We start from the raw sequence: 19,045 nt of genomic DNA on the forward strand, positions 1-19,045 counted from the left end.
GGTGTGACTCAGGGCTCGTCCCATAAACAAGGCCTGAAGCAGTCCACGGGGGAAAAGCCTGACGAGCCAGTGGCTGCAGGACGTGGAGGAGGCGAGCGGGAGAACCAAAGCCAGAAGCTCCTCCACATAGTCTCACGGCCAGGACACGCTCAGGTGCTGGGGTCCCAGGGTTGCTCCTTCTGGGGACACACGGTGGCCAGTGACTGGCCTCGCACTTCACCTGCGGCTCCAACTAGACAAGAGGCCACCACGTTGCCAAGCAAACACCAACCAGCAAGACCGGCCTAGGTGGGCGGGCAGTGGTGCTGGGCATTGAGCGGGTCTGGGCAGCTTCACCGAGGAGCTGGGAGAGCCCCTGGGTGAAGAGAGGCAGCGGCCTCCCACCAGCTCGAGGGCCGACCGCATGCACAGACCAGACAACGGTCAGGGCCGTTTTCGGGCGGAGAGCCCCCCGTGTGGTCTCCAAGTCCCCCGCCACTCTCCCCCGCCCGCCACCCAAATCCTCATTCTGGATCTCAGGGCCCATGTTCCTTTCCCATCCCCGAGCCCAGCGTTTGGGTCTTTCCTCTGCCTCATCAGAGAGTTCTGTCCATCCCCACTCCCAGCCCCGGGGCTCATCGCCCCTCCTCTCTCCCACGCGTCCACACGTCACGAGCCCCAGTCTGGGAATTCCCGAGCACCTGGACAAAGCTGACGCTCTTCCCGTGCCTGGGCTGTGGACGGTGCCCTCCACACCACCTAGGCAGGAAAGGGTGACTGCCACTCGAGGGCAGTCCCTGGTCCCTCGAGGGCTAGCACCCTCCTGACATTTGCCAGACCCGTGGGGACCCTGCAAAGGAGCCAGCCCCAGGGAGGGCAGGCACGCACACCCCTAGGAGTCTCAGGCCTCCAGAGCACGGCTTCTCACCACCGGGAGGGCCGGGCGGTGGGTGGGGTGGGGGTGGGGGGGGGGGGGGGGTAGAGGGGAGGGGGGGTGGGGGGGGGGTGGGCTTGTCTCAGACCCGCAGAGGCAGCAGCAGCGGAGGCAGCCAGGAGCTTGTCAGAGGCACCCTTTCTCAGGCCCCACCTCAGATCTGGAAGATCAGAGACTCTGGGGTGGAGCCCAGTGACCCGAGTTTGAACAAACCCCCAGGGTGATTGTCCCTGTGCAGCCCTCCAGCGTGAGAACCACCTGGTCGCGCCCGCTCGCTCTGAGAGAAGCCGCTGAGCTCCAGCTTGGTCGGCCGGGCTCACCTTGACTGACCTCCCCAGGTGAGAGGCCCGCAGGCACCGCCGATGGTCCCCACCACGGGTGGTCCTGGAGCACGGGTGTGCTGGAGCGGCTTTCCCTCCCAGGGGGGGCCACACCGGACGAGTGACGTGGAAAGACTTTGTTACTTTTCTGCTGTGCGCACGCCCAGAAGAGTGGACAGAGACCTCTGACGAACACCACCTTCCCGGGTAGAGGCCCCAGCTCTGCCCACGTTTTCCTGGATACTAGGCCTGTGTGTGCGGGTGGGGTGGGGTGCTGGGATCTTGGGATCTATGTTTGACAGCGAACCGTCCCTGACACAGACACGCTCAGGGGCCCTGGAACACAGTGCGCGGGGCTCGCAAGGAGCGGGGGGTGGGGGGGGGGGGGGGGGGGGGGGGTGGGGGGGCGGGGGAGTGGATGTTGGGGGAGGCAGGACCACAGTCTGGGCCCTGGGAGGGTGGAAGTGCCCAGGAGCGGACAGCAGGGCAGCTCTCAGAGGCCAGGACTGGGAGGGGTTGGAGACGGAGTGACAGGGCGCTCTGTCATCCCGGGGCGGGGTTGGGGGGGAGCGGGGGATAGTCGCCCCCCTTCCTCCTCCCCCCGCCCCCTCCCTCCTCCCCCCGCCCCCTCCCTCCTCACTAGGACCCTGGGGTCCCCAGTACACTGGCCGTGGCGGCCTAGGGGCCAGACACTCTCAGGACAGCGCTGGGCGGGGGGCGCCCTGCAGGGCGCAGCGGGAGAGAAGCCCGCGGAGCCGCGCTTTCCCCATTCCCGCGCCCCACGGCCGCCCGGGGCCTGCACTCCATAGAGGCTCCTCCTCCGCCTCCCCGCGGAAGCATGGGTAGGCCCCCCCAGGTCTCGGGAAACGGGGCCTCCAGGACCCGGAGGGGCGGGGGGGGGCGGAGGGCGGTGTCGAGAAGGCTCGGGCGTCGTCCAGGCCTGTTGGGCCCCGCCCCGGCCACCCCCGGCTCCGTCTTCTCTCATCCCTTGGCGCGCCCACAGGAAGCTCCGCCCCTCAGGAGGCGCGGCGCCGGCTTCCCGCCCCTTTTCCGGCTGGCTTAGCCAATGAGGAAGCTCGGCTCCTGACGGGGCCCGCCCCCCAGGTCCCCGACGAACCCCAGCCCCTGCGGCCTGACGGACACTTCGTCTGCCCAATCCATACAGGCCGTTCGCCTGCGCGCCCGGCGGGGCTCAGCTCCCACGGCTGCCTTCCTCGCGGTCGGGCCCTGGGAACTGCCCGACAGCTGGACGGCCATCCCCAGGGGCGGGAGGCCGGGGTCGGGGGAAGGACGGTAGGGGCTTTCTGTGCAGAGCCGCGCACGTCCTCCTGCCTGTCCACGCGGAGCCCTGCTTGCGTGCTTTTGGTGTGAGCTTGTATCTTTTTTTTTTTTTTTTAAGGGTTTTTTTTTAATTATTTGACAGACCGAGATCACAGGTAGGCGGGGGGGGGGGGGGGGGGGGGGGGGGGGGGGGGGAAGCAGGCTCCCCGCTGAGCAGAGAGCCCGATGCGGGGCTCGATCCTGGGATCGTGACCCGAGCGGAAGGCAGAGGCTTAACCCTCTGAGCCACCCATGCACCGTATAAATTGATTTTTAAAAAAAGATTTTATTTATTTATTTGACAGAGAAGTCACAAGTAGGCAGAGAGGCAGGCGGAGAGAGAGAAGCAGGCTCCCCGCTGAGCTGAGAGCCCGATCCCAGGACCCTGAGATCCTGACTTGAGCCGAAGGCAGAAGCTTAGCCCTCCGAGCCCCCCAGGCGCCCCTGAGCTTGTATCTTGAAGAAGTGACGCGCGGGGACGTGAGAGACCCCAGGATGCCTGCCGCAGTTCCCCGAGGGTTGGCAGGTTGCACGCCTCCTGCCATCGCACACCGCCAAGCGGCCTTGGTGCCATCTGAGAGCCGCGCCGTGTGAGTTGCGTCCATGTGTGTGCGCAGGCGCGCTGGCTCTGCAGGTTCCTCGCGCGTGGAGATTCACGTGACTGCCTCGCGCGTGGAGATTCACGTGACAGGACCCCTCCTGTTGACCTGACGTGAGCACAGCCTCCTCGCCTCTCCTCCCAACCCACGGCCCCCGTTACGGTCCCCAGCGTTGTATTCTTGTCTAGAATTCCGTCATGTGGACACTGCTAGGTACACGGAACCATGCGGTGCGCGGCCGGGGTGGGGAGCCTGCGGTGGGCTCCTCCTCGCCCCCCCCCCCGCCCCCGTAATGCCCTGGCGATCCGCGCAGGCCGCTGCATGAATCCACAGTTAGCTCCTCCTTCCTGCCGCTGGCTCCGGTCCTCCGTGTGGATCCACCGGTCAGGCTCAAGCGTTCACTTGCCGAGGGACACCTGGCTTGTTCCCCGTTTCAGGCCTCCACGGACACACCTGCTACGACCACTCGCACACCGGTGTTCGTGGGATCCCAAGTTTCTGTCTCTTTGGCATAAGTGCCCACGGGTACGGTCGCTGGGTCCCGTGCAGACGGGCGCCGAAGCGTCTACACCCAGTGCGGGGCTCAGACTCACGATCCCGAGGGGCAGAGTCCCACACTCTCCCGACTGAGCCCGCCGGGCGCTTCGGGAGGGTGCTTCGCTCTGAAAGGACCTGCGGAATCGCCTTCCAGGGCGGCTGGACCATTTTCCCTGACCACCCTGCATGTTTGTACAGCACGTGATTGAAAATGTTTCCAAAGCGACATTAGTTTGAGCCACATTGTTAACGATTGTCTCTCTCTTCTCGCTGTATTCTGCTGCTGCAATCTCCAACGTCCTTATTCGATTTTACACACTACACGTTGATTCCGCTGTGTTTCCTTTTCCACTTCTTTTCCGTAGCAACACGTCTTGGAAAACCGGCCATGTCAGTAGACAAATGTGTACGTGCCTTCTCCGGCCGCACGGCATCGGAGAGCACAGACGCACCGTGCTTTCCGGAACGGATCCCCGGCTGCCGGGACTCTGGCCTGTCCTCGCTCGCTCTCCGCACTGCATCTTGGCGCCGCAACAGCCTGCTGTGAACCGGCGCCAGTCTCCCTCTAGGTTATAACCACCTGGAAGTGGAACCGCCTGATGGAGACCTACCGGCGTTCAACGCACTGCCAGACACAAAGTGACCGCTTCCCGCAAAGAGGCGCGCTCCTCCTCCGCTAGGGCTGTCCGTTCGTTGCTATGGATGTCGCGAATATTTTCCCTCCGCGTGGCTTTGGCCTTGAAAGACTAGGCTTGTTAGTTTGGGCTGTCAAGAAGCTGCCCATTTTTTAAAAACAGGTTTTATTTTTGGGACGCCTGGGTGGCTCAGTTCGTTGAGCGGCTGCCTTCGGCTCAGGTCATGATCCCGGGATCCTGGGATCGAGTCCCACATCGGGCTCCTTGCTCAGCAGGGAGCCTGCTTCTCCCTCTGCCTCTGCCTGCCACTCTGTCTGCCTGTGCTCACTCCCTCTGACAAATAAATAAATAACATCTTTAAAAAACAAACAACAGGTCGCCTGGGTGGCTCAGTGGGTTAAGCCGCTGCCTTCGGCTCAGGTCATGATCTCGGGGTCCTGGGATCGAGTCCCGCATCAGGCTCTCTGCTCAGCAGGAGCCTGCTTCCTCCTCTCTCTCTCTCTCTCTGCCTGCCTCTCTGCCTACTCGTGATCTCTCTCTGTCAAATAAATAAATAAAATCTTTAAAAAACAAACAAACAAACAAACAAACAACAACAACCAAAATAAAACAGGTTTCGTTTTTAAGCGACCTCTACACCCAACGTGGGCCTGGGACTGGCGGCCCGAGATCAAGAGCCACACGCCCTACCAGCCGAGCTGGCCAGGCGCCCCGACGTTGCACATTTCTAGATAACCAAATGTATTCAAGTCTCAGTTGCTCATTTCTGGGTTGCGTGTCTTGGGCACAAAGGCCTCCTGCCAAGCGTGAGGACAGTGTGGAGACTCAGGGCAGAATTTAGGAGTCCCCGTTGCCAACTCCTCCTCGCCCGAGCCTGGCAGGTGGACCCGCTGGTCCAATCCCCGGGGTCCTGGACAGCTGGCCACAGGCTCGGTGCCAATCAGCCGAGCCTGGGCCGGGGTGGGCGGGGCGGGGCCATTCGGCCCCCTGCTGCTGCCACCCAGGGATGCCAGGCCAGTTGGAGAGAAAGACGAGGGAATCCATAATGAGAAAATTAGTTAACGCTGTTGAGATGCATAGGTGGCCCACAGGTAAGCAAGAGAAATCCCGGAGGAAGCAGAGCCCATGAGAACAGAGGAGGGATCAGGGACTCAGGGACGGGCCGGGGCTGTGTCGGGGAGCTGCCGGGTTGGGTTTCCTGGGTGCTGGGAGGAAGGGCTTTTGGGAAGTGAGAGAGCGGAACGGAGATCCCGCCTGAAACCAGCGCTCTGGGGGTGTCTGGGCGGCTCAGGTGGTTGGGCGCCTGCCTTCGGCTCAGGTCATGATCCCGGAATCCTGGGATCGAGTCCCCGGACCGGGATGGAGTCCCCCACTGGGACTCCAGGCTCAGCGGGGAGTCTGCTTTTCCCTCTGACCCTCCGGCCTCGTGCTTTCTCTCCCTCCCTCTCTCTCAAGTAATCAATACAACCTTTAAAAAATAATAGTAAAAACATAAAAACAAGAAAAGTGTCCAGGCAGATTTGAAAGAGAGCCTTTCTTTAATAAAAAAAAAAAAAAAAAAGATGATTGATTGATTGATTTGTCAGAGAGAGAGCGCGAGCAAGCACAGGCAGACAGAGCGGCCGGCGGAGGCAGAGGGAGAAGCAGGCTCCCTGCCGAGCAAGGAGCCCATGCGGGGGCTGGAGCCCAATGCGGGGCTTGATCCCAGGACGCCGGGATCCCAACCCCAGCCGAAGGCAGCCGCCCCACCGACTGAGCCACCCAGGCGTCCCTGACAAAGAACTTTAAAAGTAGAAGAAACACCGTCATTGAAATAAAAGTCCCAACAGATGGGTTGAACCCCAGACGGGTGCCGCTGAGGAAGGGGTTAGTGACCCAGAAGCCGGAGCCTCTGAAATGACCTCCTGCCCGGGTTCCCCTCTTGCTGGGTGGTGGGGCTCCTCCTTCCCTGGGAAACTGCAGCAGCCCCTCCTCAGGGCTCCAGGCTCTGGCTCTTCAAGGCGCCCCCATCCTGGCTTCTAGGCTCCCCGGACGCCAACCTCTTCTTCCCCCTTGGCCCCTGCTCTGGGGGCGGCAGCTTCCTCCGGCATTACTTCTGTGACTCCAGTCGTCCAGTCCCTGAGTGACCGACGCCTCCCAGTCGGTCCCCTCTGTTGGGAAACCCTGTCTGTTTCCCGTAGCCTGACTCACGCCCGACGGGTGCAGGATCCGGACGGGGAGGGGTCCGGGAAGACAGACTGCCGGGCCGGAATGTGGGGGCCGGTCTGGTCAGCCCTCGGGCCGCAGGGCGGGGCTCCCTCCCGGCCAGTGGGAAGCGGGACGTGAGGCCCCCGTGGCTGGCAGGGGCCTTGTGGGTCGCCAGGCCCTCACCTGCGGCTCACCGGGATGAAGGGCCAACCCCGGCAGCAAGCGATGCGGGGAACCCCAGCGGCCACTGCGGTGGCGAGGACGTTCATGTAGATGGGGGTGCGCGACGATCCCCCAGTGCACCTGAGAACGCGCCGAGAAGGAAGGACGAGTTCGAGTCCGGGTTCCTTCCCTCTGGGCTCGGCTCACGCCACCCGTATGACAACCAGAGAACTTTCACGAGGGCCCTATACAAATTCCCTTAGTGCCTCTGCCTGCCAGGGTGGGCAGGGCCGAATATCAAACAACATTTAGTTGTGGGGGTTACAGAATCCCAAGGTCAGCGGAGTTCCCAGGTCCTGTTTCTCCTGTGAGAGATAAGGCGGTGGTCGGAGGAGTGGGACCGCCACGCTTGGAACTGGGGCCTCTGGTGAGCCTCAGCTGAAGCTGACAAAGGGATGACATCAGTCCCTCGGAGCGCCAGCATGCTGCAGGAGGGCAGGAATGCAGAGCCAGGGCTGTGCATCTCCGCCCTTCCTTCCCCGGGTGCGCTTCTGGGTCCCTCCCTTGAGGGTTCTGTAACTCTCTGTGCGTCCTCCTCACAGGGTAGGGAATCACCGTGCGTTCTTTTTAGGATTCTGAAATTCCAGGCCACTGCTTTTCTGATCCCAAGTGCGGCTGGCTGGCTGCTCCGCGGAGGGCGAAGCTACCTGTCTCTTGGCCGCAGCTGCGCCGGCGCGCCGGTGGGTGCGCTGCTCCCCCAGAGAAGGCCCCTCCCGACCCCTTTTGCTCCAGAGGCCTGAGCTGAAGAGGGCGCTGTGTCGTGTATCATTTTCCTTGCACTTGGTAGTGCACGAGGGCCTGGGACACACACCTGTGCCACCACCCAACTTGCTTCTCCACCCATCTCCACCCTCCGCAGCCCCGCGCCCTTGCCCCTCTAAGGCCGTCACCCCGCCACCAGCAGTGTCTCTTTCTCTCTGGTCATACCTCTGTCCATCGCTGGTCTGCCCAAGGTTAAGGGCAGTGCACTGCTCCGACTGGTCCCTGGGCACCGGGGCCGTTGTGGCCCCTCGCAGCAAGGGGGCTACACCTAAGCCACTGCGCTTGCTCGTCGCTCGGGGCGTTGCCCACCTCCCGCACCAGCCTGGCGCAGGCGACGCTGATTGGCTGGTGCCCAATGAGTGACGGGACAAAACCCAGCGACGTGGCCCGGCTGCCGCCGGCTTTCAGACTGGCCGGTACTGAGGGGGCCGCGGGGCCTGCCGGGAGGGCGGGCACGGCAGGAGTGAGGCGGTGTCAAATGGTGGGTAGAGGGAGTCCCGGTAGGGCACAGGCGGTCTGGAGGTGGGCTGCGAGCAGCCTGTGCTGCACAGGGGGCTGGCCAGGCCGGGCAAGCCTGGGCATATTCACTGCCAAGCCCGGGATGAGGCCCCAAAGGGGCTGGAGCTCGGGGCGGGGGGGGGGGGGGGGCGGGGGGGTTGTGGGCGCGCGCTCAGGCTGGGCCTGGGGAGTAGGAGCACACCAGGAAGAAGCCGTCAGTGGGGACATTTTCATGGGTCCTCCAAAATCCCGCCACAGTCCTGTGAGGGATTATCACCATCATCAGCGTCATCCCTTTGTACAGATGGAACAAACTGAGGCAAAAGGGTCCCCGCCCCCAGTCCGACGTAGGTCAGCACCTGCGCCTTCCCACCGCTGCTTCCTTCCTCCCGGCGCTCCCGCTGCTTTGTGCGCAGCAGCTGTCGCTGCCCCAAGTCCGTTTCCTTCTCTGTGATCAGGCTCAGCCCAGCACGGTCGGGGCCCGAATTTAGGCTTTTGGAAGGGCACTTTCATCCTGGGTCATATTTACTGTTCTGTCCTTGTCGATCTCACGGGATGTGGCATTTCACACCCGAGCCCAGGCAGGGGTCGTGCTCACGCCCGGCCAAGCATCTGGCTCCAAGCCCAGTGGCTCTCCTGGCGAGCACTCGGTGCCTCACAGCCGTCGGGGCGCCTTCGGTCGGGGGCTGCCGCTCCTCGTAGACCCGCTCGCTCTCACAGGCATACAGAGTAGTGAACAGAAATTGCGGGGCCGCAGCTCCACTCCTCGCTTCACACACACGAGAGCTGCAAATTCACACCCACAAGCTTGCGTGGGAGCGTGGGCAGCATCATTCACAAGAGGAGAGGTGAAAAGCGTGCAGCCTCCGGTGGTGAACTCCCAGCACCTGCAGACCGTGGGCGGGAAGGCCCGAGGGCGCTCCCAACACTTGCTACCGCCTGCGGGAACCTCAAAGGCCTGCATGAAGCCACACCCCGTGCCATGCCCCTCCTGCTGAGTGTCCAGAAGAGGCAAATCTAGAGATGGAAAATACATGAGCGGTTGCCAGGGGCTGGGAAGGGGAGTGGGAGCCACTACCAAGGGGTTCAGAGTTTCTATCTGGAGGCAAATGTCCACAAAATGACCTGGGGAGAGTTGTTCATTCAACTCGATACACATCCTAGAAACTATGGCATTGTGTGGAGTTGAGAGGGTCAGGTAATTGAGGTCAAAATTTCCTTTATTTGTATTTTCTACAGTGACCCTATATCAACCGTTACATTTTTTTTTTCCACAAAAAAAAATCCATTTGATCTTTTTACTGTTTTTGTATAAGGCTGTATTTTATCTATCAGCTGTCTTACATTGAAGCTGCTGGTTCTGCCATCTTATGAAACAAGCACAGGCCAGGAAACCAGTTCAGTGATTTAAAAGCCTAGGGGCAGAGCCAGCAGGCCCCAAGGGCTCCCAAGGGCCGGGGCAGCTCTGAGTCGCCCCCACATGCTCTAGAACGGACTCCTGACAACCACTGAATGAGGGCAATCAAAATTAGGACCACGACTATCAGACACCCGCTTGTCCGCTCCAGCCATCCGCCTCCCGACCAATACCCTTCCCCCGCATCTTCTGCTGTGGGGAATGGGACTCTCTTTCCTGGTTTAGACAGAAACTCTTTCCTTAACTAGAATTTCATCAAGGAGAAACCAAATCCCACACGAAGCACAAATAAAATAAAGCAGCTGTTTTTTTTTAAATGTTTTTATTAACATTAACTGGTATGCTTATTTGAATATAATTGAGCTAACAGTTTGGTCACTGGGCAAATGAGACATTTCTGAGACCTCACAAAGTGTGCAGTGTGGAGACTGGAACTAGTTGTGTCCTCTTTTCACACAACAGTCACTGCGAGCAACACAGGACATCCGGAGAGCTTTCACTGCCGCTCCATAGGCTCTGCACCGTCAAGGGGAGATGAAGGCAAACACCAGAGGAGGTTCCAGTGCAGCGAAACCCCACGGTCCCCAGGGAGCGGCAGGTACGATGGCAGCAGCGCCCCGGGGGGGGGGGGGGGGGCAGGGGACCTGTGCGAGCATCTACAGTGCAAGTTGCCCTTCACTTACAAGGAGAACATACACATTCGAGAAACTGATCCTAAGTTGATCCCCAGCCCAGTTCCCAGTTATCTTATCAGCAAACTTTTACGTGGTTCTTTTGTCGTCTTATGTGTAAGCTTATAACACACTCTCCTGAGTCAAAGATGAGTTACACTTGTATAAGTAGTTACGGTTTAACAGAAGGTAGTTACAACTTGCTTTACTTTTTAGTAACAAAACAGTATAGATTTAAATGATAGTCTGCCAACGGAGCATAAACATAAGGTAGAGAAGCCAGTCTTCTATGTCTAATGCCAACTAATGTATTTTAGTTCATCAACATACACTTCACGGCCACTATGATGTGTCTAGCACTGACGCCGTATATGTCCAGCAGCTCACTCGGCTTCCCACTCCGAGGCACTGCGGGCACTGCCAGCTGATGGACCAGGATGTCGGGCTCCATGGAGACGGCCGCACAGACAGCCTCCCCGATGCCGCCTGGGGAAACAAAGGACAGCAGGCTCTGTGTTGGTAGCGGCTAGTCAGCCTTAAAGCCCCAAGTATAGAGTCCTTTGAATTTGCTGGTTCCTAGGGAAAAATATTTTTCGCTAGCCACTGACTCATGGAACAGCCCTGACTAGCCAGAGGAGTTCTCATTCAAAACTGTGGGTCTCTGGGGGCGCCTGGGTGGCTCAGTTGGTGAAGCATCTGCCTTTGGCTCAGGTCATGATCTTAGGGTCCTGGGATCAAGCCCCGAATTGGGGGTGGGGTGTCTCTGGTCAGCAGGGAGTCTACTTCTCCCTCTCTCCTCCCCCCAAATAAATAAATCTTTTTAAAAAACCCCATAAAACCTGTGAGTCTCCAAATTGCTCCCAGCCACATTACAGCAGGAGCTCTCTCAGCTGGGGCTCCACAGACATAGGGGGCTACAAGCTCAGGTTCTTAAAGCTGTCGGGAACCCCAAAATGATTAAAACAACCAATCAACCATACGGAAAAGAACGACCAGGCAGGCCTGAAGCTGCTAGCTTCAGCAGGGCTGCTTGCAAGGCTAGCGCTTGGTGGACACCTGGGCAATGGGCTGGTGCAGGGCCCTGGGAGCGCATGTTTTCCTCTGGAAGTCAGGAGGTTTGGTGTGTGGCAGGGGAGCCCGTGTGATCAGCACCCAATAAAACCCGAGTGCTGAGGTCTTGAGTGGGTTCCTTGGGTCTCCAGTGATGTAGTTTCTCACTACTGGAGAAGGGAAAGCACTCAGCAGGCCCCTCACCGAAGGGAGGGAAGGAGCCACGGGGGTGGGCTTCTCCACAGGTTCTCCTGTGCCTTCTGTCCTCGTGGGCCCCAGTGTGTGTCCTTTCCCTACAATAACCTCAGCTGTGAAAGCACCGAGAGTGCTCCTAGAAAATCACTGTGGATCACAGTTGTGCTCTTGGGCCCATGACACACGACCACACGGAACTCCCCACACCCTCATATGCCTCACCTAACCTTCCCAGCCCCCTCTCCCAGGCTCACACAGTTTTTCTGCATTTGCTGTGTTCTCTGCTTGCAAGGCACTATTCCCCTTTTGGGAGGGGAGCAAATTAACCATTCAAAACTCAAGCACAACTGTCAAGATTTTTAAGACCCCTCCCTACCCACAATGCCATCAGACACTCCTCTGTCTGCCACTGAGCCACTCGGCACCAGGCACGGCGCTGTCCTGGGGTCACACAACTTGAGTATGGGGATGGCTCCGCCCTGAGGAGCACGTGTAGGTGGGTAAGAGACCCCAAAAACAATGCGCTTGCAAAGAGCAGTAATAACAGTTGTTGGAGGAGCGCCTGACTGGGTGACACCTGGGGCATGTCATGCTTCCAGTCATGGAAATCAAAAACACATCCTGCCAAAGCCCACTTTCACAATGACCCTCAAGGCCTGCACGTACCTTCTGGGTAGTGGTCCTCCACTGTGATAATACGGCCGCCTGTGGCTCTGGCATTAGAGACAATGGTGGGAACATCCAGGGGCTTAATGGTAAACAGGTCGATGACACGGATAGAAATATCTGGAGAAGAGCAATAGCCAGCTTTGCATGTGAAACGGACTTAGGAAAAAAAGTCTAAGTGGGGCACATGAGGCAGCCCAAGTCCTACCTCTCCCCAGCTTAAACATCAATGTCCAGCAAAAACCAACTGACCTTGCTTAGAAAGATCTTCGGCAGCTGCTAAGGCTTCGTGCAGAGTAACTCCAGCTCCGATCACTGTGACTTTGTCATTGACACTGTGGCGGAGGACCTGGTATTATGCCCCAAGAGCAAAAAAGCTGTAGTTACTGTGTGCAGAGCGCATCTCAGAGAGACTACTACTAGGCTGCTCTTCCTCAGTCCTACCGATTTCACTTCTTAATAATTCACTGTATTAAAAAAGCTGAATCAGTACACTAAACAAGGACATCCTTTTTAAAGATTTTATTTATTTGACAGAGAGAGATCACAAGTAGGCAGAGAGGCAGGCAGAGAGAGAGAGAGAGGAGGAAGCAGGCTCCCTGCTGAGCAGAGAGCCCGATGCGGGACTCGATCCCAGGACCCTGAGATCATGACCTGAGCTGAAGGCAGCGGCTTAACCCACTGAGCCACCCAGGCACCCAAGGACATCCTTTTTGATAAGCCTTCCTTCATGTTCATTTTTACAAATTCATCTATCATGCTTCATGATTTATGGTGCCTAATCACTAAGTTCTTAGAGAATACCCTTTAGCAAAGAGGGCAGATTTCAAACTGGGATCTGAAAGGCAGAAGGACAGAAGCAAGTCGTACGGGCCACGAGCTGCAGACCACAGACTCAGCGCAGAAGGTCTAGAAAGGCACCACCCCTGGACAACTTGGGACATTTTGTTGGGGCATCTACACAGACTGGACTCTGACAATGAACGAGTTAATGGGGGATCATTTGGGGGCATTTGCAACATGCTCTGTGCCAAGGACCTTGCATGCCCAAGCGCCCTTTTTAAGGCCAGTGCACTGGGGGCTAATTCTGTGGCTGGCAAGAATGAATCTCAGAGTGGGAGGAACTCGCCCAGCTTAGAGACTAGCAGCCAGGCCTGTCTGACATCAAAGCCCACACTCTGAACCGCTTGCTCTTCTCTAAGTGAAGATAGGGCCCTAGCCTTTTTTCAGAGTTTTATTTACTCCAAAGCCACCCAACCAAAGGCATCTGAAATTCTTCATTTCAGCCCTTTGTATAGGTTTCCTTGTAGCTTAAGAACCACTGCTGACAGTACAAATATTCAGGGCTTCTAAGCCACCCCATTCTTTGAGAATGTCCTAGCCTTTTCATATATATACATATAAACATGCACACTCCCCCCCAAGTCCTCTTTGCAAATCCTAGCTCTCAAATTACCCATGCATGCCATGCACGTTACGAGACACATTCTCACTCCCATCCTTTACCATTTGGAAACGGACTCCATTTTGTCAGGATGGGGCAACTACTAGGGAGAAGAGAAGACAGGCTTTGAAAAAGCTCTGCAAATCACATGATGTCTCTGAGACCCCCCCACCCACACCTCCAACCTCAGAGGCAAACAGAGGGCCTTGAGTTTCAGTGTGGGAATATGGATGGGGAGCAGCAAAAGCTGTAGCTAACACTGGAGGTGAGTACTGCCGCTTTCTCATTCAATAATGCCCAGCAACTGAGTAGCACATCATGGACTGTTCTGCATATACCTGCTTTTTGTGGCCCTAAAGCCAATCACTGCTCAGTCATTCTGAGCACTAGAAACAATGACTTCTGGCTACTGGGGTGCCTGGGTGGTTCAGTCCTTAAGCATCTGCCTTCAGCTTGGGTCATGACCCCAGCATCCTGGGATCAAACTCCATATCAGGCTCCCTGCTCAGCCTTCAAAAAGGCAGGAAGGAAACATGCCCAAACACCTGTAAGCCCTCCACTCCAAGTGGTGGAGCAGAGCCACTTATTTTTGCCACAGACTCCACTGGTTTTCTGCACATGTGGTCCTGACAGAGGCCAGGTCAATGCCTGGGTCTGAGTTTTGGTCTTGCGGCTCACGACTGTGTATCCTGACTAAGCTGCTCACCTTCTCTCTCATCTACAACTCAGGGCTGCTGCTAAGTCTGTGCTTCTAGGGCTCCTGTGAGAACACAGAAGATCGGGAATGAGCAGTGACGCTAGCGCCTTTATCAGGCCCGTGGGCAATGCATTCATGTTCCTTTTTAAAAAAGATTTTATTTATGTATTTGACAGAGATCACAAGTAAGCAGAGAGGGAGGCAGAGAGAGGGGGAAGCAGGCTCCCTGCCAAGTAGAGAGCCTAATGCGGGGCTCTATCTCCCAGGACCCTGAGACCATGACCTGAGCTGAAGGCAGAGGTTCAACCTGCTGAGCCACCCAGGCACCCCATTCATTTCCCTTTTATTCTTGACTTGGATCTGTAAAATCCCAATCTCATACATCTACTATTAATTTGAAGTTGTTTCTATTATTTGTTTTTTACACCCAAAAAACTCAAGTACCTTTAAGTTTTAACCACTTTATCCTTACAAGTTAAAAAAAAAAAAAAGGAAATTCATCTGGAGAAGACAAAACTTTACCTCCACTGACAGTGGTAGAATGTTCCTTTCTGAGCAAAAGCAGGCAAAGGTCAATTAAAACAAACAAACAAAAATGAAGAACAGATCAAGCCTTCACTGTGGGGATAGCTAGTGCTAGCTTCAGACCACTTGTCTCCACACGAAGGGACACTGGAAGACACTGGAGAGCTTTTAAGGCCTTACCTTGGCCTGTCCGATTGCAAAGCTTTCTTGCGGGTCGTAAATAACCGCGGTTTCTGGTCGGCTGGTCCGGACATAGCACATCCCCTAGGGCGTAACACCAGAGCCACATTAAAAAATATCAAACTAAATGTCAACTAATAAACCTGTTTTAAAAAGGGGAGAAGAAAGAAGCTTAAACAGTTCTTTTTACTAAAAACGAAGCAAACGTTTTGGAGTAAAGAATAAGCGTCTACAACCACGGGCAAACAGGTCAGCGTCACCGGATCAGATTACTACCAAGCCAGGCAAAAGCCTACGCAGGACCCAGGCAGATGCCGCCAGCGACAAACTCTCTGTGCTGTCACATTCAATGGTAGGAAAGCTTTCTTAAATACGCAGACTTATTCGGTCTTCACAGAACACAAATTCAGGCCATAGCACGGACTCACGTTTAACAGAAAGCTAAGTTAAGCAACTCATTTTTACCACAACTTGTAAGTAATACTTCATTCTTAGAAATACCCTACACACTAGAATATAAAAAGAATATTTTACCAATGAGAAAATGTAAGTAAGCATACTCTTGAACACATACCGCATAAATGAATACAAGTGTCTGAAGAGTTTCTATAATACTATAAAAGGACATATTAATTTAGAAATACTTGTTCTGTTTATCCCTTCACATCATAAATCAATTCTATTCAGTGTTTTTACCAAGATATAGTTTACTTAAGTGCCGTACTCCACGAATTCTGACAAAGGCATATACCATGTAACCATCACCCGAGTATGAATAACATTTGCACCTGCCAGAAAGTTTCCTCATGTCTCTCTCCACTCTCCCCACCTGAAAAACAACCACTAATTTCTATCACCACGCCTTTGCCTCTTATGAACTTTCGAGAAATGGAATCTTGCAGCACACAGAGGAGATCACTCTATATATGCACAGTCATGAAGCAACTTCCAGGATGTAGTAAGTAAAAAAGTACAGAACAATACACACAGTGTGAGCCCACTTAGGTTTAAAAAAAAAAAAAAGGCCAAAGAATCCTAGGCCTCTAATGAGCTGGAAATGCTTAGGAACTTGCATAATCTATCCTACCCATGCCAGGGCTGTCTCTGCAGGGCCATGGGTAGGTGCGAGGATGGGTAAGGATGGGAGTCTGGTGACCATCAGCTGGAACACATGAGAAAGTGCAGACTCTGGTCTCTAGTCGTCCCTGCAGCTGGGTTCTAGACAGGAATGAGGGTGAGTGTGTCTGCTGTCCTTGTGTGAAACTTGAGGACGAACAAGTGGGGCAGAATCCACACTCATGCCCTTCTAAGATGTTCAGAGGGCAGACCAGGTCTGAGGACTCTGAGGTTTGTTTGCAGTGGAGACACTGGCCACTCTTCAGCTTTCCAGTTGTCACAAGGTAGTGACAGCATGAGATGTATCTAAGAGCAGCATTTGACAGCTTCCTGCTGGAGCCTACTCCTGTGACATTGCTGACAGTCCCCCACTTCTTGGAGCCTCCAGAGCACCCTCATTTCTCATGCTGAGCCCTGCCCGTATGGGCCATCAGATGCTGTCTGGCGTTGTTTTGCACTTTCACAACATGACTGTGTTCATGTTTTATGTGTGTCATCACTTTTGAATAATTGTTCTTTTTTGTTTAAGATTTTATTCATTTGACAGAGAGAGAGTAGGCAGAAAGGCAGGCAGAGAGAGAGAGAGGAGGAAGCAGGCTCCCTGCTGAGCAAAGAGACTGATGCGGGGCTCGATCCCAGGACCCTGAGACCATGACCTGAGCCATAAGGCAGAGGCTTTAACCCACTGAGTCCCCCAGGAACCCCCAATTGCTTGTTTTCTTTTTTTTTATCCTCCAATGTTAACTTCCATAATGAATATCTATTATCTGTATGCTGATAAAAATGGGAGAAACGCAACAATCAGTAGCAAACTAGTATCACACCCCAAAAGCATTTTCTGCCTGAACCAATGTCCCCTTAAAAATACCTTGGTATTGGCCGCCAGGAGAATAGCATGCTCCGTGGAGGTGGCGTCACTTGGATAGAAAACAGTGCAGTTGGGAATGGATCGGAACATGGCCAGATCCTCCAGGGCCATCTGGGAGGGCCCATCTTCACCTGAGAAAGCAAAGCCACAGCTGTGCAAAAAGAAAGTCCAACGTACGCCACAACAGCCTAGCTCTTGCAGCTAAGAAAGGACTATTACTGTGCACGGTGCCTTGCCTGGGACAACTATCTAACCTCAGGACCCTAGCTCCTCTGGTTGGACCTAGAGCCACTGTGTCACTTAGCTGACTGATTTTAGTACTTAGACACACCTGGCGCCAGGCAAAGACTCTGGGCCTGGCTCAGTCCTGAAAAGCTGCGGGCCTCACTCTCCCCCAACTGTGCACATGCCATCTGGCCCATTGAGAGACTTCTCCCAGGAAGTCCCAGAGAGGACTCCCAAAGTGCACTGTTCCCCTCCAGCATTCTAGCAGTGTACACGAACTGTCACATCTACCCTGAGGACCTACGCCACCACAGGCACACCAGGCACCTCATCTTTCTTGTCATTTTTGTCATTCATGAACACAATCTCCTGATGTCTCTCAAGCAAGAAATTACTGGAGACCATTTTAAAAAAAACCTTTTGGTGCAATTTTGCACTCCTCCACCTATCAGCCATGTTGACCTCTTTCTTCAGACTCTCACGGAGTAACCCTCACTTTCTATCTACTGCTAATACATACCAAATCTCAATCCTTTTCCGACCCCCTGTTTCTCCTTGCTTCCATCTAGCCTGTCCTGCCAGGTTAATGCCCCAGAGCTGGATTTCCCTCAGCCCCACTCCTCTGTATCCCACTCTTCGAGGCTTCCATTTCCATCTGACCAGACAGCTCAGCCTAGGCAGAAAGCCCTGGCGATCTGTGCTCCTCACTTCCTGGACTCATGCTGCTTGTCCCCGCTTAGACAAAGGGCACCACACTAAGAGCAGAAAGAAAGTCTGATCGTTGTTTCTCAATGACTGAAAGAGTGGGCACTTTACGGTAACACCAAGAATTCCTCTCAAAAGTAACCCAGAGTGTCTGGAACTTTTAAAATACAACATGGCAGGAAAAAAGACAGATCAGAAATAATCAAACATTATGGAACCTCCAAGTACATTGACAGGTCAACCACTCACATGCTAATCTTTCTTTGTAAAGGAAAAAGGCTATCAAGAGGAGGGTACTGAGAACACATACCAACGGATACCCCACAGTGGGACCCAATAAGATTGATGTTGATTTGAGAGATGGCTCCCATGCGAATTTGATCAAATGCTCGGGTCAAGAAGGCAGCAAAGGTGCTAGCAAAAGCAACGGTCCGACCACGGGTGGCACATCCCAGTGCCACGCTCACCTGCAATGCAAAGGAGACAAATCAGAACAGCCCTGGAACGGCTGCCAGAGAAGCACCATGAATGAATGTGCGGGCTGGCGGAGGCAGGGACATGGCTAGCTGGCTGTGGACACCCATCTAAAGGGGGTCCCTGCTTGGCTCCAAGCAACGGGTAGCAGGAGGGAATGCTGCCTCTGTGCTGACAGATCTTCCTAGCACCTACAGCTGCTGACAAGCTTGGGATACTTCGGACCTAGATCCTTGGTGTCATGGCTGTGACTCTTGGCCTGCTGCCCTCAGTATACCTGGAGATGGTTCTGTCTACTATGCCCTTCCTAGTGGTCCCATAAGGCACCCCACAAATTGCCTGGCTACTCTCTACTTGTTTCCTCAGAGACATTTTTTCTCTAGTTCCTTTGCTTTTTTAAGTGGAAAGAAGAACCATAATATGGGGCTTGCCTCCTGTGCCCAGCAGGCCACTGTCAGTGAGAAGACCCAAGAGGGACACCCACAGCACACGCACCATGTTCTGCTCGGCGATGAAACATTCAATGAAGCGCTCAGGGTGTTCTCTCTTGAATATGTCTGAGAAGGTGGAGTTCTTGGTGTCACCATCCAGCACAATGACTCTATCATTTGCATGGCCCAGCTTGGCCAGAGCCAAACCACATGCTCTCCGAGTAGCTATCTGGAAAAGTCAGTGGAGTTTCTTAGAGCAAATTTAGAAGGAAGGTGAAGTTTTGTGGATTACCAGTTGTCTTCTGTCTTAGAAACAAATTGGTGATTTACCAATAATCTTCTTTAGGGTTTTAAAAATGGGTTGCTAGCCCATCTTAAATCCATACTT

General features: G+C 55.0%; 1 protein-coding gene and 2 long non-coding RNA genes across 10 annotated transcripts in view; 1 reads left to right on the plus strand and 2 right to left on the minus strand.

Moving 5' to 3' along the window:
- LOC132007586 (uncharacterized) lies at positions 1 to 1,320 on the minus strand. Its single transcript, XR_009401404.1, has 3 exons — positions 1,234 to 1,320; positions 681 to 738; positions 1 to 232 (listed from the first exon to the last, which is right to left on the minus strand). It is a non-coding gene; the product is annotated as an uncharacterized LOC132007586 (long non-coding RNA).
- On the plus strand, positions 1,011 to 10,551 carry LOC132007585 (uncharacterized). 8 transcript variants are annotated; one of them, XR_009401400.1, is made up of 4 exons: positions 1,011 to 1,251; positions 4,055 to 7,976; positions 9,873 to 10,008; positions 10,464 to 10,551. It is a non-coding gene; the product is annotated as an uncharacterized LOC132007585 (long non-coding RNA). The 8 variants fall into 8 exon arrangements; XR_009401399.1 differs by having other exon boundaries at positions 1,012 to 1,251; positions 2,859 to 7,976; XR_009401403.1 differs by lacking the exon at positions 1,011 to 1,251 and adding an exon at positions 1,325 to 1,440.
- Positions 10,002 to 19,045, minus strand: part of TKTL1 (transketolase like 1) — a 24,851-nt gene continuing 15,807 nt past the window's right edge. Inside the window, exons 7-13 of the mRNA XM_059385797.1 lie at positions 18,722 to 18,886; positions 18,063 to 18,219; positions 16,823 to 16,953; positions 14,839 to 14,922; positions 12,245 to 12,341; positions 11,993 to 12,112; positions 10,002 to 10,567 (exon numbers count right to left, since the gene is read on the minus strand). Coding sequence (XP_059241780.1) covers positions 10,395 to 10,567; positions 11,993 to 12,112; positions 12,245 to 12,341; positions 14,839 to 14,922; positions 16,823 to 16,953; positions 18,063 to 18,219; positions 18,722 to 18,886 — 927 coding nt within the window. The 3' untranslated portion in view covers positions 10,002 to 10,394. The remainder of the gene's footprint in view (positions 10,568 to 11,992; positions 12,113 to 12,244; positions 12,342 to 14,838; positions 14,923 to 16,822; positions 16,954 to 18,062; positions 18,220 to 18,721; positions 18,887 to 19,045) is intronic.

This window comes from Mustela nigripes, chromosome X (assembly GCF_022355385.1).
Source record: "Mustela nigripes isolate SB6536 chromosome X, MUSNIG.SB6536, whole genome shotgun sequence".
Lineage (NCBI taxonomy): Eukaryota > Metazoa > Chordata > Mammalia > Carnivora > Mustelidae > Mustela > Mustela nigripes.